The sequence below is a fragment of the Mirounga angustirostris genome, unplaced genomic scaffold (assembly GCF_029215605.1).
Source record: "Mirounga angustirostris isolate CCGP_5_RB_7025 unplaced genomic scaffold, mMirAng1.0.hap1 SCAF_1, whole genome shotgun sequence".
Lineage (NCBI taxonomy): Eukaryota > Metazoa > Chordata > Mammalia > Carnivora > Phocidae > Mirounga > Mirounga angustirostris.
Window position 1 is genome coordinate 59,106,395 of NW_026991709.1, and position 21,680 is coordinate 59,128,074.

At 47.1% G+C, this 21,680-nt stretch overlaps 1 protein-coding gene across 2 annotated transcripts in view; it reads right to left on the minus strand.

The window, feature by feature from the left end:
• Positions 1–21,680, minus strand: part of DRD3 (dopamine receptor D3) — a 32,113-nt gene that overhangs the window by 3,201 nt on the left and 7,232 nt on the right. For both annotated transcript variants that reach the window (XM_045863646.1, XM_045863645.1), the window contains exons 2-4: positions 17,851–17,963; positions 9,954–10,096; positions 2,393–2,589 (exon numbers count right to left, since the gene is read on the minus strand). In XM_045863646.1, the coding sequence (XP_045719602.1) occupies positions 2,393–2,589; positions 9,954–10,096; positions 17,851–17,963 (453 nt within the window). The remainder of the gene's footprint in view (positions 1–2,392; positions 2,590–9,953; positions 10,097–17,850; positions 17,964–21,680) is intronic.

A 21,680-nucleotide genomic window follows, 5' to 3' on the forward strand; every position in this document is an offset into this window, starting at 1 on the left:
AAAACTGTGCTCCACAGAGGTATTCACAGGGATTCCAGTATAATTTTAAAAATTTTGGTTTTCATTTTGATGGGGTTTTTAAATAATTAATATAAGCATATTGTGTGAATGGCCATTTATAACCAAGATTATGATTGTGCTGGCATCTAGTAATCTTCTAAAAGTGATGATATTTAACATCAAATGCATTATTTCGGAAACTAAGGGACTGGGGACAAATTCTTGACTGTCCTTATGAAATCTCAGGTTTGAGGACATTGATCTAGCATAACTTTTCTCTATTTTACAGATGTGGAAATTCAGTCCTAAAGAAGGAAAGTGATCCTTCCCAGATTATATATCGGTGAGTGTATTTTTCAGCTCTCTGCAAACCCTCATCACTACCTCCATGACTGGCATGAAGAAACTCCAGATTTGTCTGGGCCTGGCTGGCAGAGCCCTCCACTCCCAGAATGTAGGACAGACCAATTTCTCCAAACTCTTGGCAATGCCAGCCTCTTGCCTCTCTATTCTCTCTTTAGTAGTCTCTTCTTTTGTCCTTTTGGCCTTGGAGCCTCCTCAGACCTTAGATCTGCTACAGGCAACTTGAAAATTCTTACCTATTAAAAAATTATTTACAGTAAGAATCTCTAACACATGAGGCCTGTCTAAAAAGTGGTTAATTAGCTGTACAGAGATGGCACAAAGCTCAGACCTTCATCATCATGAGTTCTTAAAATTTTATTCCTAATATTTACTTGGAGTTCAGGCAGAGGAATAGTGATCTTCTAACACCTCCATTCTTCACTCAGCTGGCTTGAGGAGGCAGGGCTGGCTTGAGTTGAAAGGACAGGGATAAGGGTGACCATGAAATTGTCTTAGTTTTCCCCCATATGCAGTGGGAAATAGGACACTCGAAAGTCTCACATTAGCCTCTCTTCTCTGCTTTTCTTGGCTCTGCCCATGTGTGTTTCATTGACACCCTGTTCCCTCTAGGCAGGTGACTCTGGAGGGCATCCTCATACCATGTCCAAGGGTCACAGGCTCCAGTCATTGGGATCTAGCTCAATAGTGATATGCTTTTTGCATATCACTTGGTGATTCCTATTCTAAAGCTCAAATCAGGATCTCATATCTGTTATATACAAAAGATACTAGTAAGGGATCGGGGCCATTGCATTTTGGGGTGGAAGTGGAAGCAAGTCAAGTCAGGGTGTTGAGAAAAGGTATCTTCTTTTTTCCCTCTAATCAAAGACATGGCTTACTTACCATTTGCCCCGTGGCATCTGATGGAAATCTGTCCCTTATTGAAAACTGCTGAATGGGGTGCAGCCTCAGACAGGAAGACTAGGGTGGGTTGAAGGAGAAACGGTTGTAGGTTAAGGTGTATGTGGATGAACCATATAGATGCCAATGTTTTGAATATCCTCAAGGTTTGTTCATATCCTCAGCTTCAGGTCCTTACCTCCTCTTTCACGGGAACAAATATTCTTGTTCTACCCAAACTGTGGGACTTCATCTTTGAGAGACTGACTCTCACTCAGGTCATTATAGGTTAATCTAGCCATCCAAATTGGACCTGCCTTCCAGATCAAATTCAGTTCTTACTCTGTCTGTGAAGCCTTTTCCTGAGCATTGACCTCTTCTCTCATAGCCTCCTTGGCACTTCTATTTTGGTGCTTAATTGCTTTCATCTCATTTCGCAAACATCCCGGGGCTGTTAGTTAACTTCGGATAGAGGGTTGCTTTATCTGCTTGTCTAGATTCTAAGCTCCATGAAGGCAGAGGCTGTATAATATTCCTGCTGTCCCTTCCTTAGAAGATCGCAAGCATGTACCAGACACTGGGATGAGCAGACTTTCCAGCCCAAGCAAAGGGAAGATCAGTGCTGATGCAGCTCTCCTTTTCAGAGCGTCAAAAAGCCCAATAACACACATCATCAACTTTCCATTTCACAAGCTGGTCAGCACCTTGACACAGGGGCAGATCTAGTAAGGAAAAAGCTTTCCATGGACCCCAGTGATTCTTGTAATAAGTGGTCTGCTCAAAAATCAATCCTCGGGACCTACCAGCAGTGCACGGTACAGAGGCCACCTTACAATGGCAGATCTGGTGTGACGTTTGTGCCGTTGGCCATCTGGGGGCAATGGAAGACTTTGATGGAAAGCAGAAGAAGTCCAGAAACTATCCTATCACCTTGCTAAGCAATGTGAACTCTAGGGAAGACTCACAATGCCCTTTTCGGATTCGATTTCCTACTCTAAAGTGTAGCCAATACCAGCAGATTAGAAGGTGGGTGTGAGATGTGTGTCTCCAGTGGGGCAGCACGAGCAAAAGCAAGTGCTGCTGGACACAAGGCTGGGAAGCTACAGGGCTGGGCACTATTCTCCCTCTGCCCCTCCGGGGTGCTTACTTGTTGAGGGAAGCCGGGTCTGACACTGATGCACTGACTGTTCTGTCGAGTGAGGATCCGTTTCCGTCTCCTCTGTCTCAACACCACGTAGATCCTGGCGTAGACGAGGACAGTCACTCCAAAGGGCAGGTAGAAGGACACCACTGAAGAGTAGATGACAAAGTCAGGGTTGGAGATGGAGCAGACAGTGGGGTCTCCTGTGAGTGAGAGAAAAGGAGGAAGCAAAGCAGTTTGCCAATATGAGACATCGGTGGGGAGCACACAGTGTGGCCGCATACATGTGTGGTGTCTCCACCACTGAAGCCACATGGGGCTTTGGGAAGTAGGGGCTCCGGGCCCACCTCCCCTCTCACTGCCTCTCAGTTCACATGCTGCCTCATTGGTGGAGGCTTCCACCAGCTCCTCAGTCAGAAGTAACTCTTCCTTCCTCTGTGCCCCCCAGCCCTTGCCTTGCCTCTTCGGTGTTAGCGCACGCGGCTGCTTATGAGGTTGTGGGGATGGGAGAGGTTATGTTGTCAGTTCCCTGAGGGGAGGAGGTCCAATTCATCTTTGTGTTTCTCACAGTTCCCTTAAAAAGAAAATCACCCAGTGATTCCCTGCCCGACACTGCTCGGGCTGCAAACATGTCTGCCCTTGAAGGGCTCAGTCTGCACGGACAGGCGATCTTCCTGAAGGCCGTGTTAAGTGTTACAGAGGATTGTGGCCTGGGAGGCTGGGGGGAGTGTCACAGAGCAACAGGCCAGAGGCTCCTGGGGGCGAGGCAGCCCCCAGAAAAGGGCCTGCTGGTGCGAAGGCACTAAGGGGTTGTTGAAGGCAAAGAGAGGGAGGCTTCTTTGTTGAGAATGCCAAGCCTCCAATGTGAATCTGAGGTACAGGGCAGGTGGTGGCTGAATGCAGGCAATTCTGTTTCTTGGGGAATCTAAGGACCCATCAGGGGTAGGATAGGGAGCGGGCTGTTAAGGATATTGTCACTGTGGACAATGTGAAATGAGGAGCAGCTTTGTCCCTGCTCTATGTCCTGAAATGCACCTGTCGCTGCACTTTAGAGAGTCCCTGTGGTTTTGCTGTTTTTGCTAGCAGATGTTGAAATTCCTCCAATGCCCAGAATAGGGCCTGTAACTCGCCTCATCTGGAAGAGAAAAGGGAAGAAAACTAATATCTTCCAGATGGTGTGCCAAGGCCTTTATACACATCATCTTACCTAACCACTGTGGCGACATTATGTGACGTAGGAGCCATCACTGACTCTGTCCTCAGGCGAGCAGAGTCAGGCTCAGAGAGGTTCAGTCAGTGGCCCAGCATCCCATAGCCTGAAAGGGGCAGAGCCTGGATAAGTTTCTCCGGTCATTCTGACCTTACAACCAGTGTTCTGTCTGTGATTTTGACTTGCCTCCCTCTACACTTTGGCTGCCCCCCACCCCCGCCCGGGAATGGCAAATTTACACTTCGCCCTGCACTGGTAGCAACTGCTGTTGGGATACCCAACCAATCTTTATAAAGGGTAGGGGATTCTCAACAACCCCAAATCTGGCCTCAGAAGGAGGGTAGAGTCACAGGTGTGAGCTAGTGGGGAGAGGGCTGTAGCCAGCCATCTGGGCCCCTCATTCTGCCTTCTGGTCTTCTGAGCTAGGCAGAGGCCAGGCCTGGGGTGGGAGACCCAGGTCTGCGATTTGCTAACTGTGAACTCGGGCACATTGCTTAACTATGCTAGGCCTCAGCTTCATTATCGGAAAAGAAGGATAAAAATAAGGTCTCATGAGACTAAATGAGGATAAATGGTAGCTATTATTATTACTACTTATTCTTTACTATTATTATTTATTATATACCTCCTCTGAGCTGTTTGAACTTAAAAGGCAAGGTATCATTTAGAGTGGAAACCTGTAGAGAGACTTATAAAGAACAATATCTGTGGGGGAGGGAGGGGAGCAACAGCTCATAATTAGAACAAAAAGTGTACTCAGTTCTCAGCGAGGCCTTTTAATGATAGCACTGACATGAGGATCTTTAGGAGCTGCTCCCAAAGTTTTTGATTCTCTTGGGAGGAGGGTAAAATTCAGGAAAAATTAATGTCCTCTCACCAAGTCTATGCCAACATCCTTTAGAGAATGGCTTATAAAACTTTGAGCAGTGGTCACCAAATGGGCATTTTCTGGTGTTCTGGGGGAGACGGGGTTGGAGGTAGGATAGGGTGGCCGCTGCTGGTCTTTCTGAATCTATAAGGAGTCATATGGGCAGCGATCAGCCCTCTTCCTGAAATCAGCTCCCCTGTTGTCAGCATCTGACCATGGTTTAAACACCTCCTGTGAGGAGATGCCTGAGCACCTGGGCTAGTGAGAAGGGGGCCAGGGATAGATACCGTCCTGCTAATGGTTACCATTGCTGGTGTGCGGGGTATGCCCCATTCGTCCCTCCAGATATACCTTCTACCCTTTTCTACTCTCCTCTGGGTTCTGGGAAGCCGACCTCTAGATTTTGTATACTAACTCCAACTTTTTTTTTTTAAGATTTTATTTATTTATTTGAGAGAGAGAGAATGAGAGAGAGCACATGAGAGGGGGGAGGGTTAGAGGGAGAAGCAGACTCCCCGCCGAGCAGGGAGCCCGATGCGGGACTCGATCCCAGGACTCCAGGATCATGACCTGAGCCGAAGGCAGTCGCTTAACCAACTGAGCCACCCAGGCGCACCCAACTTTTTTTTTCAAGTTTTTATTTAAATTCCAGTTAGTTAAGGTGCAGTGTAATATTAGTTTCAGGTGTAGAATTTAGTGATTCATCGCTGACAATATGACAGACACCCAGTGCTCGTCGCAACAAGGGCACTCCTTCATAGTAGGGTATTAACTCCTACTTTTAAGAAGCCAGGAGCAAAAGTGGGTGTGGTATGCTTCTATTTGTGTAAAAAGTGGAAACATGTGTGTGTGTATGCATGTGTGTGTGTATATACATACTTGTTTCAAGCATTATCTTTAAGATGATTAGTATTTGCTTCTGGGCAGGGTCACAGGGCAGCTAACGATCTAGGGTAGAAGGGAGGCCTACATATATGTATGCCTATGTAACCCCTTATACCTTGTGTTTTATGGGCAAGTATTTTTTTTCCATTGAAATATTGAAAGCATACACACGAGAGAGTGAAGAGAGAACACAGAGCTATTTCAGAGTTGCTGGCCACCAAAGGCCCTCCATGTACGATCCCTGAGCCTGCACAGTCATCCCTTTCTGCCTCTCTTATCTGACTAAACTGCTGCCGGTCCTTAGATTGAGCTCTGCGGCCTCTCCCACAATTTCTCCACGCCGCGAAGTCCTGTGAGGCCTGTCAACGGGTAAAGTGACCCTGGAGGCTGGTGGCCAGTGAATGAGGCCCTGCCCCAGCTCCCACTGGGTCTGGTCTGCGTATGTGTTTTTGGAAGCAATTCTGGAAGCTTCTCTCTGCTGAGTTCCAGATGAGGTGGTGAGGGCAGTGAGCACCCCTCCACCCCGCCCCCTGGAGATGAGCTGCCTTCTCATGATTATTTAACCAAGACAGTACTGTGCTGTTAGTTATTGGATGAATATGAGAGTGACAAATACATGAGTGAAGCGGACAAATGAGCCTTTTACATCAGCACATAAGCAGTCGCTGGCTGGAAGATAATGGCGAAAACCAGAGGGTTACGCCTCATTCTCTGAGATCGAGGATGTTTACCCCAACTGATCTTAACATTTAAGGAAGAAAGGATGATAAGAAGAACTCAAAGACTTACTCATTCAACAAAAGCTTATGGAGAACCTACTCTGTTCCAGGCACCATGATGGGCGACAAAAACACTAAATAGCTCCACAAAGGGGTGGAAGAGGCTTTTGTGGGCTAGCCTGGGAACTTGAGTCCCACAGTGATGTGAAGGGCAAGGCCAAAAGCAGGTTGACTTGACAGGTTCATGAACTTAAAGCTCATGGAAGGATTTGTCTTCACCTTGTTCCCAAAGACAGGAGAGCCTGATGCACCTGAAGTCAGGATGAGCCTATTATTCTTTTAACTATGTGTTTCTCAACCAGGCTTCCACTGGCTCCAGTGTTCTGAAAGCCAGGTGAGGGATTCTATGGCTCAAATCTAGATAGTATCTTCCATTTCCTTGTTTCAAAGGAAAATTAAGACCATTTAGTCTTGTACCTGTGAAATAGAGTATTGGGTTGTCCATTCAGGGATTCTTAGCGTTTCCTCTAGTATCAGTACTGCGTGCTGTCAGTGATGGGGTATTTAGCTAGACCGCTGGGCCCCTGCTGGGAGCTGCCAGGCCCCCCCCAACCTTGGAACTCTCTGTGACCGAAGATCCAGCCTTACGTGCATATCCACAAATGCATGTTGCATCTCGGACAATAAGAACAACGCCAAGATGAAGGAAACTGAAGTTCAACATTTTTCTGCCTTAAGTCATCTGACAATTCGCAATCCCACATGGCAGCTGGTTTCATTAAAAAGAGCTCTGCCAGAAAGTTCCTTTGTGTTGCACTGCTTAGTGAAAATCGAGCCCCTTCCACTCTCGGGTGTCATTGGCGGTACGCTGCCCTTTCCTCCTCTACTTTTCACAGGGTGAGTAGAAACAAATGGCTGAGAGGAGTCATTTATGTCGGGCTTTCGAATGAACTTGGGAGCTTCCTTAAAGATGGAAGAGCTGCTAAGGAACCCACATCCATCAAGATAATGAAGCTGTACTGTGAAGGTCAGAGAGAGGCAGAGAAGGACAGCTGGGCTGCCTCGCCTTGAGTTCTGCTCACTAATTCCCTGAACTGTGTTCTAGGACGAGGTGACTGGTCTCCACAGCCACCAGCAGAACTGCTGCTACTCAGATTTTCTTTGGAGCCGGTGCAGAGTTCAATTTGGACACACAGAACCCTTTTCTAACACACAGTAATCACAACAAGAGTGGTAGCTAATATCCACTGGGCCTTTACAACGGACCTGACACTTGGATGCTATATATGAATAAATGGAGGGCTTACTGTAGTCTTATTAATAAACTTAAAAGTAAGAGAGGGAGAGGTCCCTGGCTGGTTCAGTCAGAGGAATATGATCTTGGGGTGGTGAGTTCAAGCCCCATGTTGGGTGTAGAGATTACTGCAGTAAGTAAATAAATAAATGAACGACTTAAAAAAAGTTGCAATAGAATAAATCATGTACTTCTTTAAAGTAAGAGAGATTGAAAGAGATGAGAGAGAAGCGAGCATTTTTGCCTTCTCAATGCTATATTTGAAAATCCTTTTGGAGAGACAGTTTTCTGAGTTTTGTTTCTGGAATAATAATGATCTCACTGGTGGCAACACCACTGCAATTAGCTCATCATTCATCTTCACTTTAGATGTTGACATTAACTGGGAACTCGGTCTACTGTCAGATGTTGAGACCGTTTTTAACTGTTACTAGGGTGTGTGTGTGTGCGCGCGCGCGCGCGCGCGCGCGCGCGCGAGAGAGAGAGAGAGAGAGAGAGAGAGAGAGAGAGAGAGAGAGAATGAGTAAAACAGCCCTCCCCCCTGCCCCGCCCACCTCCCAGAATGAGTAAGAGGAGCCACTCTGCGGACTGAATGTTGGTGGGGGTTTGCTGCTGACCAGGGGTAAGCAGTGCCGGGGGCTGCCAGTGGTACTGAGTTCCCATACTACACATTCCAACTTAGAATAATGTATTTTTGTGTAGAAACCTAAGATATAGAGGGTGGCTTAGTTAGCAGATGAATCCAAAAAGTATATTTAACACTCATCAAAAATAGTATTTTAATGCCAGGCAGCCTCTCAGAGTTGTGTTAGGGAATGTTGCTTCGGGGAGTATGTGTGTGTCCACAGCCATGTTTGTGTGTATAAAGTGTCGTTTAATGAAAACAACAAAGTAACGAATGGTAAAGAGTAATGCAAACATGATAGGAACATCATATTTTAGGAACACCCTGAGTTAACCAGGCAAATATTCGTTGGATGACTCAACATGACATTGACTTAACCTTCAATGTAGCCAACAAAGAAACCTGACCTTGAGCGTATGGTGTGTGTTTGGCCGGTCTACATATGTTACTCCAATTTAATCCTCACTTAATTATAAAAAAGCTCTATGAAGCAAGTACAGTGGAATTATATCATATGTAGTGTCAGATTCTAAAGTCAGCGATTAAAGTGAACATTATCTAGCGCTGAAATTTGCTTTGAAAAATCTCCTGAATCACATACGAAGATATACATGGTTTTATTACAGCCCCGGAGAGTAGTGAGTAAAGACATATGATACATACATTACTATGTCATATAAAGAGTTCAAACACAACATGCAGTTGTAGAAATGAAGTTGCTGGGCTTATGTGCAGGGGGGCCATATGAAAAAATAAATGCTGGAAACTTTCCAACTAAATATATGGACTCGGTCTATATATTTAAATTTGCTCAAGTGTATGCTTCAGTGTATTATTATCCCAAATTTATCAATAAGAAAACTTAGAAAAGCTAAATAGCTTGTTCAAGGAGCACAGCTGGTAAGTAGCAGAACTGAAGTTTGAATGTAGGTTTTTCTGACTCCAGAGCCTCTATCTGTCTTCCTAAATGTGTTTTGACTTTTAAATCACTGGCTAGCAAATGACTCTTTGATGACTATTCATAAGTTAGGATTTGCCTGTATTTATATGCAATGTGTTACCTATAATAACTGTATACGTATAAATACACAGCTATGTGACTTGTACATATACACCAGAAACTAATGAACCTAGAAGATAGTAGGAATTAAACAAATCCAGATGAACACTAGAACCTGACTCAATTAGTTCTCAGCAAATACTCAGTGTTTATTGTCAATACCTGTAACTTTATTATATGTGCTAGAGGTTTCATTCAACACATGAAATCCCCGAGGCTGAAAGATGTATATGGAATAGCCAAAGAAGGCATTGATCCATATGAGGTGTAAATTTGGATCAGTGTCTTATGTCTAAAAACCAAACATCTCAGATATTCACATTGTTAATCCATATGTCCATCCATCCACCCATCTGTCCGTCCATCCATCCGATAGAAGATGTACCATGTGCCAACCATCATGGCCAGAATTTTTGTATATTAAGATATGAAAATATACTCTCCAATAATTTAGGGATCTATACTAATTCCCAAACACTAGAAATGATTTTTGTTTAGTAAAAAATTAGAAATATATATCCCATTTGAGGGCCTTCATAGTGTTATTTTGCCTTGGAAGTCCATTATGAATTGTCATCTTTTCATTAGCAAATCTCACCTGAATTATTAATATAGTTTAATTTTTTAACTGATACATCGCTTCCCATGAATACAATGACATTTCTTTCAAAATAAAGATAGGCCAGAATTTTCACTAACTGGGGAAGAACTTTATGTGCCAATAATTGATGATGAGGTTCTGCTTTGTACTTGAATCAAAACCCAAAGCTTTGCAGCCTATGGCATCCTTATTTGATTCTGAAGTATGCTGATCAGGGTCAGAAACTTCCAGGCTCAGAGCCACTCACAGCCACTCAGGTGTGCCGTGAATCACATGGGTGTCGTGAGAGGGGCCATCATTGTTACCTGTGGTGTTGAAGCCAAAGAGGAGAGGGCAGGACACGGCAAAGGCCAGTACCCAGACGGCTGTAATCATGAGGGCCACGCGCCGACAGGAGCTCTGTCCGGTGCCATGTTGGTAGTGAACTGGCATGACCACCGCGGTGTACCTGTGAAAGGAAGCGGGGAGGGATGGCCATGATGAGAAGGGGTGGGGGAATCTTTCCAAAAGTGGACAGATGTTCCTAGAGAACTAATCTAGGTGATCCATGTGGCAGGAGCAAAAGAGTTTGGTTGGAGAAAGAAAGTGTATTTGAGTGAAATGTAGAAAGGCTGAGCTAAGAGAGATGAAGAACTCCCTGAGCAGGGAAAGGGGGAAAGAAGAATAAAGTTGGTAAAGTAATGGACTGGGCCGCCGGCAGGCTCCTCCCAGCACACCTGAAACTTGTACTCGCATACCTGAACCCCCAAGACTCTGGGTGCTGGTCTGTGTGCCTTTACTTTCTCCCACGGTTTTTCAGACAATGATAGAACTGTGCCCAAAGAGGATGTCTACCCCTGCTTGTATCCTAAGATAAATTCTAACCCTCCTAGTGACAACTATTCCAAGTGGTGGAGATTTTTAAAATAGAGGTGAGTAATATCTAGTGAAGGCTTATTTCAAAATCCAGTTCTCATGCTCTCTTAGTCCATTCAGGCAGCTCTATCGAAAATAGCAGAGACTCGGTGGCTTACACAACAAACATTTATTTCTCACAGTTCAGAAGGCTGCGAGGTCCAAGATCAAGACACTGGCAGATTCAACGTCTGGTGAGGCCCCACTTCCTTGTTCATAGAGGACTATTTTCTCACTGTGTCTTCACATGACAGAAGGGGCTGGGATCTCCTTTCTAAGGGCACTGATCTCATTCATGAGGGCTCCACCCTCATAACCTTATTATCACCCAAAGGTCCCACCTCTTAATACCATCACTTTGGGGGGTAGAATATCAACATTCGAACTTGGGGGAGCCACAGACTTTTGGTCTACAGCACATGCTTTTGCATGGTCAACACACAGTTCTTTGTGTTACGGACGTCGTCTTTTCCGTGGCAACTCCTCTCACACATTTCTAGCTACTGAGCCCAAAAGATAGCTGATCCTGTACACTTACTTATGATGTCTTCCCCATTTATCAATGCATCTCTTTCCTACCAGCTGCTCTCTGTGATGGCCACAGCCTCTTGGCTGGTCTCTGCTGCCAGGCTCTAAAAGTAGATTTCATCATGTCCTCCCCATCCTGGATTCCCCAGATGGAAACTGCTTGAGAAAGGCAGAATTCTAAGATGGCCTCCAAGATGCCTGCCCTGTACAATCCCCCACACTGAATGGAGGCTGAACTTGAGAATACCATGTGATGTCACTGCTGTGATTAGATTACTAATCAACAGACTGAGTTAATCAAAAGGGTGGGCCTGGCTTAACCAGGTAAGCCCTTAAAAGGGACTGGGCAAGTTCAATAATGAGAAACTGCAATGCCTCATGGCTGGAGAGACATAGATCCCATACGATTTGTTACTTGATGACTCAAATCATGTTGTAGACTTGGTATTCCTCAGCGGTCCTTGCACCAGGCAAGTAGTAAAAAGCTGTTGACTGCTTGCCTTGTGGCCAGTGTCTCTCCTGTGTGCCCCTCACCCTCTCAAGGCCACTGTCAAGTCTCTGAGGCCCGGTGGGGGACGAGGGCTTCCTCAAGACAGCAGGCATTAAAGGGTGGTTTCTATCTGAGAGCACTTTGGATTCCCAGAATGTCCCCCCAATTAATCTGAGTCTATTAATTACCTGAGAGGGAGGGGGTGGGTTGGGGGGGGTCCTGTTAAAATACAGATTCCCAGGCCACGCCCCTGGCTATTCTGATTAAGTACTTCCAGAGTGGAACCCAGAAATGTGCATTTTGAACAAGCCAGGGCATCTTACAATCGGGCAAATTTGAGAAAAATTTCTGCCTTAAGGGAAATTTCAGTCCGAAATTCTTGTTAACTTGGGTAACAAGTGAGAGATGAAACTACACTGATCACTGTTACGATTTTTTTTCGTATCGTTTCCCGAACACGGTTAAACTCTTGGAATAAACGAGGCCCCCGAATTCGCCCGCAAGCGGGATTTTCCCCGCCAGGGAGTCAGCCGCGGGGTCGGAGACGCAGGTGCCGTTCCAGAACTAGCCAGCAGAGGGCGCCCTAATGCAGCGAGAGCCGCCGGCGCGGCCGGGTGAGACGTTCACGCTCACCTGCTGGCTCCCCGGGCCTCGTGGGGAGGCAGGGCGGGAAGGCTCGGCCCGGCGGGGCCCCGGAGGCCTGCGGGGACCCTGAATCCCCACCCGGGCAGGCTGCTCCACCTCTGGTCTCCTCCCGAATGGGCCCCAGGTGCCGCCCTCAGGGAGGGCAGGGACGCGAGCGGGAGGTTGGCCTGGGCCGCCGGGGTCCCGCCGCGGCGCTCACCGCGCTGTTCCACTCTGCGCGCACCCCTCCCGTTCCCTCGCCTCCTCTCCCGGGAGCTCCTAGGTCACCGGGCTCTCTGGCGTGGCCAGAACCCTGGCAGCGTGCAAGGTGGTTAAGTCCGTGGCCGTTGGAAACTGACTGGTTAGTGTCTGAATCCCAGTTCTTCCATTTAACTGCGTGGCCTTGGGCCAGAATTTGGCTGCCCTGAGACTCAATTTCCTTATCTGTACATTGGGGGTAATGATGCAGCCAGATAGGGCTGTTAAGAACATTGAATAAGATTATCTCCGTGAAGTCTTTTAGCACGATGCCTGGTACCTATTAAGCATTAAAAAACAAACAGTATTATTATTATTATTATTATTATTATTATTATTATTATTATTGTCATATTATTGTGCTAGCCCAAGGGATCTGATTATCCTTATCAGTACGTTTATGGGTATCTGCCCCTTGTTCCTGGGAACATTAAAAGGAACATTAAATGTATTTATTTATCAAACAAACACGTATATAACGCCTTCTGTATGGTAGCAGCTGTTTGCAGTGCTTTACAAATATTAACTCATTTCATCCTTGTGATAACTCTGGTGCTACGATCTTCACTAAACAGGTAAGGGCACTGAGCCCCAGAGAGGTTAACTGCCTTGCCGGAGGTCACCTTGCTATCAGGTGGTAGAGCCGGGTGTGGTAGCCAGGCAGTGGGGGCTCCAGAGCTAGGGGCCCAGAGTGTGGAAGGTGCCCCTGCGTCAGGCAGCGTGCTACAGGAGGAGGAGGGTGACTGGATTCTTACACCCGCATCTCCGGGCGGTGTGGTCTGGGCAGGCTACACAGTCTAGCCTCAGACTCCTCACTTGTAAAGCGAGGTTAATACCCCTCTCTTGCGGGGGCGCTGTGAGGGTTTGCAAGAATGAAAAGCTCTTCGCTTGGCCCATGGTACGTGCTACAGAAACGGTAGCTGTTTGATGGCTGCCGCTTTTAGACTCTCGCAAGTTCGGATTACCGAGGAGGAGCCAGGGCACCGAAGGCATAGGAAGTACACTTCCTTTACTCCAAGGAAAGAGCCTCCATAGTGGTGGCTGCTGACGTGGCCGGGGGCCTCGCTCTTGGTGCCCCATCCCTCCTTCTACCATGGGGGGGGGGGGGGGTCAGGAGACTCCGGTTCTAGTCCCAGACCTGTCTCAGAGGCTGCGGGAGCCCCTACAGCATGTAACACTTCTGCGCAGATGAGTTAAACTATAACGCCCCTCCGACTCCCGGTTCTATGACTGGGGGCTTGTAGGCTTGTCACTCTACTGGAAGTCTCAGGACCCTGGTGGTACGTGACCTCCACCTGAAGCCCTGTCCTAGGCTGGGAGGTGTGTGTGTGTGTGTGGGGGGGGACTGATATGGGTGCCCCCCTTGGGAAGCTGGCCGTGGGGGAGGAAAGAGGCTGGCCTGGGTGGGAGGGCTTGAGTCTAACTCCCTGCCTGGGTTTAATGAGCCCCAGGGCTCTGTGAGGGCTGCTTTTCACCACCTTTTATTTGGCCAGACAGGGGGCTCAATAAATCTTTAGTTCTGTGGACTCCCCTCGTGGAATTGTTGAAGGAGAAAGCTTTTTGCAAATGACTGGAAAGCCCTTTGCAAATATAAAGTGCTTATTTAGATGCAAACGAAAAATCCAAGGTGCCTGTGACTCATCTGGTACCTATTGTGCTTGCTTCAAAGAGCGGGGGCTCGCCTGTGTGACGGCTGCCCTTTGACAGCCACTTAAAGAACTCTCTGGTGAATGAATTTGGTCGCATTATTCCCGGGCCCCTAGCGGAGGACTCGAATTCTCACCGCTCAGAACGTGTCCTCCTCCTCGGACACTTTCTCAGCCCTCTCCCCAGAGCTAGTTCTGACCCAGGATGCTGTGGGAGGGGGCTGGCCCCCTGGGGAGGCAAGGAGCCAAGGAGGCGGGTGGGGGGAGAAGGGGCTTGTGCTTTTTTAAAAAGAAAAGGCAGCATTAATCCAAGCATCCAGGGCTATTGCCTAAGAATCTAATGACAATAGTATTACTTGCTTTCAAAACCTCTTTTTATCATTTCGTTTCCTTTTCTAGCTCTTACTACCCTGTTAGTACATACCAAGGCTTCACGGCCAAAAAAATGCTGAATCCATTTGGTCAAGTTTGTCAGACTGGTGAGTAGCATTGTGTGCAGACCAAAGGTCTGCATGAATGACTGCATTTTTAATGAGTTGACCAGCTATTTGGCATCCCATGAACAGAATTTAATGCTGTGTACTGCACACGGCCCTGAAGGATGATGGAGACAGCTTTTCCAAGGCCGATTTTCGTTCCTAGAACAGAGGAGAGCCTCCATCTTGAGGTTTGGTGAGGATGGGTTCATGTCGACACACAAGGCAAGAAGAAAGCATCCTTCTCCACTGGGGTCTAAGGCATGGCTTGGTTCCTGAGTTCAGGTAGTGAGGGCAATGCATTCTGGGGCTTTTCCTCTAGGGCACAGAAGCCAATTCAGGGTTTAGTCTTTTGGTTGTGGTGGAAGGTGGAAGTGTATGTCAAGCATGGACGCCGCCAGTGAAAGGATGCTCTTGTGCAGTTGGAAAGAGGCACCCCCTCCTGGCCAACTCCAGGTTTGCAGAGAAAGGCTGGCTGAATTCAGTTCCCAGATGCTTGTGCAGGGCACAACCTCACCTGCCAGCCCCCCACATGTGGATGTGTGTGGGTGGAGTGTGTAGGCACCCTCTCAAGAGGATAGAGAGGAGAGCCGGGGACCAGGAGGCAAGGAGGGGGCTGCCCCAGAGCCTCTCCTAGTAGCTCTTTGTATAGTTCCCGGCTCCCTCCTCCAAGGCTGATCTTCACCCCCTGGCTCATGTTCTTTCTGAAGGTGCGTATTTGTCCTATAAACAGTGGCTACCTTCAGATAAGGACCACTCAGTTCCGTTTAATATTCTTTGTTCAACTTCTGTAACAGGCACAGCAGGGAGACTCACAGGTGATGAGGAGCTAGGACTACTATACTGGTTTGGGGTGGTAGAGGTGATGATAAGCAAACCAGAGGCAGTCTGCTTCTTATATCGCTTATATATTTAGGTACTAAGTGTCCAGAAATCACACAAAAGACTTACATGTTCTAAGCAGAGTTCTATTCTCAAAGAGCAAAATATATTATAAAATCCCTAACTATCCCTTCATTTTAAAATAGCTTTATCAAGATACAATTCACATATCGCACAATTCATTCACTTAAAGTGTATAATTCAATGTTTTGGGGTGTATTTATAGAATCGTGTGACTATCTCCCTTTATTTTTAAACACATTTTTTAATGGTATGTGTCCCAGCCTTATGAACACATTCTTTAATTCTCCTTCTCAGTTGGAGAGCCAATTCAAGTGGTAAAAGTAAAAAGACTATCTGGTTGACTGATTGGTCTGCAGTATCACTAGAGGGTGGGGGTTTCGGATCCATTTTTTGGTTATTGTTCAAGATTTCCATCTCAGCACGTGAAAGGGAGTTTAGGCTGCTGATAGAGAGGGTACAACCCCAGGTCGTGGAAACGTCAAACATCAGGAAATGAGGAGGACCTGCTTTAGGACCTGGAGATGCCTTGAGATAGTTAAAGAGAAAGCACTATGAGAGTTCAGGGGTGACTGCACCAAGTTGTAGAAATTTGCAAGGGCTTCATGGGACAGGGGGCAGGTGTGGTAGACCTTGAAGCAAGAGATGAATGTGGGGCAACCCGGAAAGAGATGAGATTGAGAAGATAGACTGAGGCCGTAGTGCAGAAAACTTTGAATCTTGGGCTGGGAAGGTAATTTTGATATTTACTCCGCAGGCCAAGGAGACGCTGAAGGGTTTTGGGGAGGGCAATGGACATTTGAACTTTATTGCCGTGTAGGACCAGTTAGGAGGCTGTGGCAGAAGTCTGGTGACAGGTCATAGGAACCTAAAATAAGCAGGCACAGTAAGAAAGGAAAGATGGGGCAAATCTGGGGGCAAAATGGCAAAAAATGGAGTCTATAAGCCTTGACTGCTTAGATGTGGGAGATGAGGAAGAGGAAGGGGATAAAACCTGAGACTGTAAGGCAATGATGCTGCCAACAAGGGATGATCCAGGCAAGATGGTTTGGTGCTTTGATCGTTTGGTCTTTAATGTTTCAAGGAGGCAGTGAGCTATCTAGGTGGTAATATGGTTTGAAACTCAGGGGAGATCTTAGGGGTGTAGCTGGAGATTTGAGGGGGCTTAGCACAAAGCCCAAGATTATGAATTTGGAGTCAGATAGACATGAATTCCAATGCTGGTACTGCTCCATATGAGGGGTGTGACTTTAGGCCAATTCCTTAATACCCCTGAGAAATGGAAATGAAGGTAATAGTAGCAGCTGAGTTGTTGTGAAGATGGAATGAGGGAGTGCCTGTCAAAGCCTTAGCACAGTAGGTAAGTTCTCAATGATTGGCAGACCTTGTTTGGGTCCCCGTTCAAGCTAAGGAGAGGGTGGATGGTACTGCTGGGAGAAAGGGTGGAGGAGAGAGAAGAGGTGGACAGTGGATGAGGAGGGAGGCAGGAGGGGACTCAGAGAAGGGAAGGGTGGAGGCTCTTGAGTAGCAAGAGAGGTCTCAGACTGGAGGGCAAACTTCTTTCCCCAAGGCTCTCTGTGGGCCTGGAAATGTCCAGGGGAGCCATGGGCGCGTCCAAGGCCCAAGCAGGGGAAAGGGGGAAAGAGGTGAGGAAACCAAAGAGGATAAGTGAGCAACAGAGGCGCCCAGGGCCAGGGCAGCCCGCTCTTGGGGATGGAAAGAGATACCACTCAGATGGAACATCCACAGATTTGAGTCACAGTCACAGAGATCCACTCCAGCAACTGAAAAGCAATTCTAAAGAGACATCATTGTTTACTTGTTTGCCTTAAACTCTATGAAGGAAATAAATAAATAGATCACAGCCATACTTCCTAAAATTACCCTTCTCCCCATCCAGTTCTGTCTTCTCTCCCTTCCTTGCAAATCCTCCCAAGCTTTTCTCTCTCCTCTCCCTCTTCCTCTTTCCCCTCCCTTCTTAAAAAAACAACAAAATAACAACAGGAAGTTTTCCTCCCAACTCTTGTCAGCTCCCCTTCTGTCCTTGTCCCCCTCCCCCTTTGCTCCCAGTTAGGAATCACAAAAACCCCCAAAGGCAAACCCAGAATCCTCTCTAGGGCTCTGGGAGGAAGGAAAGGCTAGGAAAGCTTATGGGATGATTGTTTTTCTCCTGCCACAGGGGTTTCTTCTCTACTGCAAACCATAGTTTAAAAGAAAAAGAAGAAGAGGAAGATGTCCTAGGGGTTAAGCTCCACTTGGTGGAGACCCCAGTGCCCTCAAACGCAAAGCCTGGGTGCCCCAAACAGCAGAAGCAGCTTCCCCAGGCTGGTTTCCCACACCGCCTGGCAGCCAACACCTGCTGGCAGGGGAATCCCAGCCCTACCTGTCGATGCTGATGGCACAGAGGTTCAGGATGCTGGCTGTACACATCATGACGTCCAGGGTGACGAAAACATCGCAGCAAACGCGGCTGAAGTTCCAGACTCCACCTGTCACCTGAGAGGCAGAGACAAGGCGGTCAGTGTTTCCCCCCCGCGTCCCAGTCAACTCTGCTGCCTTCCCGAGGCTCCCCTGCACATGCGGACGTGCCCTCCCTGTGGTTGGCACTGTTGCTGCCAAGGACAGGCAGATGCTGAGGGCGTGCTGGGCGGCTCAACGTGGTCACCCCAGAGAGGACAAATTCATGGAATGTGAGAACATCAGAGCTGGAATTCGTCCAGTGTTTCTCAAAATGGGGTCGACAGTGGGGTTTAGAGATGCACATTTCTGAACCCTTCCCTAGGCCTACTGAGTCAGAATCTCTGAATCTGGAGCTGATACATTTTCTTTTTTTTTTTTTTTTAAAGATTTTATTTATTTATTTGACAGAGAGAGAGATAGCGAGAGCAGGAACACAAGCAGGGGGAGTGGGAGAGCGAGAAGCAGGGGGAGTGGGAGAGCGAGAAGCAGGCTTCCTGCCGAGCAGGGAGCCCGATGTGGGACTCGATCCCAGGACCCTGGGATCATGACCTGAGCCGAAGGCAGACGCTTAACGACTGAGCCACCCAGGCGCCCTGGAGCTGATACATTTTCATTTTTAAATACCCCCTCCAGTCCTCCCCTGCCCCCATGCCCGTACACCAGGGTTTGAGAATAACCGATCTAGGTCAAACTCAGGAGGCAACTAAAGCTCATTGCGGTTAAGTGATGGGCCCATAGATGTCCAGCTGGTAGTGAAAGAGCTTGGGTGAGAGCCAGATGTGTGCCCTGGGCCCAAACTGCCTTTCTGAAGCCCTCTGCACAGTGGAGAGCTCACCATGTACCCAGGGAATAAGTGGAAGACACATTCTCCATGAAACTTACCTCTAAAATGAAAATCTATCTGGCTTCTGGTTTTAAAGCTGGGGAGCATTCTGGAACAATATCTGTAAGAACCTATGTGAAATGAGTCTGTGGCAGCCTGCCTGCCTTGGACACCCCGGTTTCAGTCCCCAGGAGGTGGGGGGAAAGGTGGGTGCAGGGCATTGGAAAGGGGCGCAGGTCCTCTCTCCCACTCCCAGCACCAGGGAGGACAGTCCTGACCTCACACATTTACATGTGGGTTCCAAGCTCTGAAACTTCCTCCCGCTAATGTAATTTAATTTGATTCTAACACATTTCTATTTTGTTTTAAATGCTTTTTTACATAACCTAATCAAACCAGAGAGGTGTGTCAGGGTTGTCACTTTCAGAGTGTCCATAGACTCCGTCTTTGGGCCCCAAGGCTTTTGGGCATTTGCCCCTTCCGCTCCGTGGGGACCATGGTTCTCAAGGAGAAACCCCCGTGAAGCTTGGTGCCCCAGCGGCAGCTGCGTGTGCATGATATCCCTGCTGGGCAAGCCCGGTGGCTGTTTAAGGGGAAGGGGAGTGAAGAGTAGGTACAGTAGCCTCTAAAGTAGCTTCTCAAGGGAAAATGGGAGAGCGCGTAAAGATGGTGCAGTTGCTCTGATTCGTTTTCGTCACCCAAGATTCTTGTTACCTGTCCGGGTCCCTTTCCTGTTCATTCCTGATTTATCCCACTAAAGGAAGGTTCAGAGAGCCTCTCTCCCCTAATCACTTCTTTCCCCTTCGATTTATTTATTTTCAGCATCCGATTTTATCCCTGTATTTGGTCATCTCCAGACTATTTTGAGAAACCCTGACCAAAGATATTTTGTCTGAAAGCAACAAGGCAAAGGTCAAACTAGTAAAGAAGTAATTGTTTTTGTTCATTAGGTTGTGGATTTACTTTCTTTCAGCTCAACCATTTGGCTTTATAGAAATAAGGCCTAATGTGAATTTATAAGAATTCTGAGAATGAGAAACTCGTAAAAAGGGAGGTGTGCAGTCATAATAGCACGCTGATTTACAGGAGCCAGGAGAATAAAGGACGGTTTTCTCAGTACACAGGATGGTTGTATGCTGTAAAAGCTTCTTGCAGAAGCACTGAATATAAAAACCCGGCAGGTTTTTATATTAAATCTCATTTTAACATATGTCTACTATGCAATATATGTCTTAAATTGGATAAAACCCACTTTTTGCGGGCGCCTGGGTGGCTCAGTTGGTTAAGCGACTGCCTTCAGCTCAGGTCATGATCCTGGAGTCCCGGGATCGAGTCCCGCATCAGGCTCCCTGCTCGACAGGGAGTCTGCTTCTCCCTCTGACCCTCCCCCCTCTCATGTGCTCTCTCTCAAATAAATAAATAAAATCTTTAAAAACAAAAACAAAAACAAAAACAACCCCACTTTTTGTTCTGTAAAATTGTGAATGCCTGTTTGTGTCTGTAAGCTGGGGTGAAAATGTAGGTGCGAGAGGATAGTTGCAACAACAGCAAACTCCAGTGCTTGCTGGGTGTTTATTTGTTCATTCATTCATTCATTCATTCATTCATTCATTCATTCATTCATAAAGCAAGTAGTTGTGAAGCTCTTAATACTTAGTTCACAGAAGGAGGGTTTGTTATGTGTTTTAAGAGGTTTTAAAAATGTACTTCGGACCCTGTCCTTGAAGAACTGATATGGTAACTGAGGAGCAAGGCATTCTTAAATAAAATAACCAGAGATCATCATGAGGGCCGAACATTGTTAATACAATCTAATGTTTATTGAAAACTTACTTTACATGTGTCACTGGCCCACAAAACCTGTTTTTGGGAATTTCTACAGCTTTGAAACTTTAGATTCTGAAAACTGAATTTGTTTTTTACTGTGTGTGCTCTTAAAGCTTTTTGGGGACAAATTATACACTTATTTTAGAGGAAAGTAAATGACTGTTACCTAATTCTGTAGGAGCAGGGACTCTGACTTGTTTGCTGCTGCATCCCTGGCTCCTAGAGCAGGGCCCAGCACGCAGATATATTCTGGAAGAGTGAATGGTCTCTGACCTAATCTATATTAATAGTAATAGCTAACACTTATTGAATGCTTACTAAGTCTTGATGTTCTGCAAAGCACTTTACATACATGGCCTCTTGGCTACTTCTCATCCTGTGAGGGGTGGCTACTGTTTTCACGGCAGAGAAAGGGCCAAAAACTGGGAGAGGGTCAGCACCCCACCCAGGGTAGCACAGCCAGCAGAAGCAGACAGCCCACGGGAATGTAGGTCACGACCTGCCCTGCTCCAAGGCAGCGTCAGGTCAGGAGGGGGCAGGTGCTGGAAAAGGATGGGGATGGGCAGACACAAGGTGGAAGGGAGAAAGCCATGTGCTCAGCAAGGATTTTTGTGTGACAAACGGCATCACCTCCCTTCTAGGAAATGAGGCACCCTCTTTCTGATCGCCTCTATCACAGGGTTCCAAAAATAGTGCAAAGGACAGGGGTGGCTGTTGGCCTTGGGGTCTAGTGAAAGCACACACCCAGCAGGTTTTTTGCTACCCTGCTTCTTAAGCCCCTCGCGGCCAAAGCCCTTCAAGCCTCCCCCTGGCTTCTCCTGTGCACCCTCCCCCCCATTCTGGCTGTCCTCATCTTCCGTCTCTAATTCCGCCATGAAAATCCCCATTCTCCTTGATCTCAGTGAAGTGTCAAAAAGAAAACAGCCTGATCAGCAGATTGAAGTAACTCCCACTAAGGTGCATCATTTAGCCTTCCCTGGAGCTTACTCCTTAAAATAAGTCTCTTAACTGGTGGATGTATAGTGAAAATACTTATTTTGTTTTTTTTACTCGAGTCCTCCACATGGAGTAAATAAGAGTGAGCAATCAATAGAGCTGCAAAG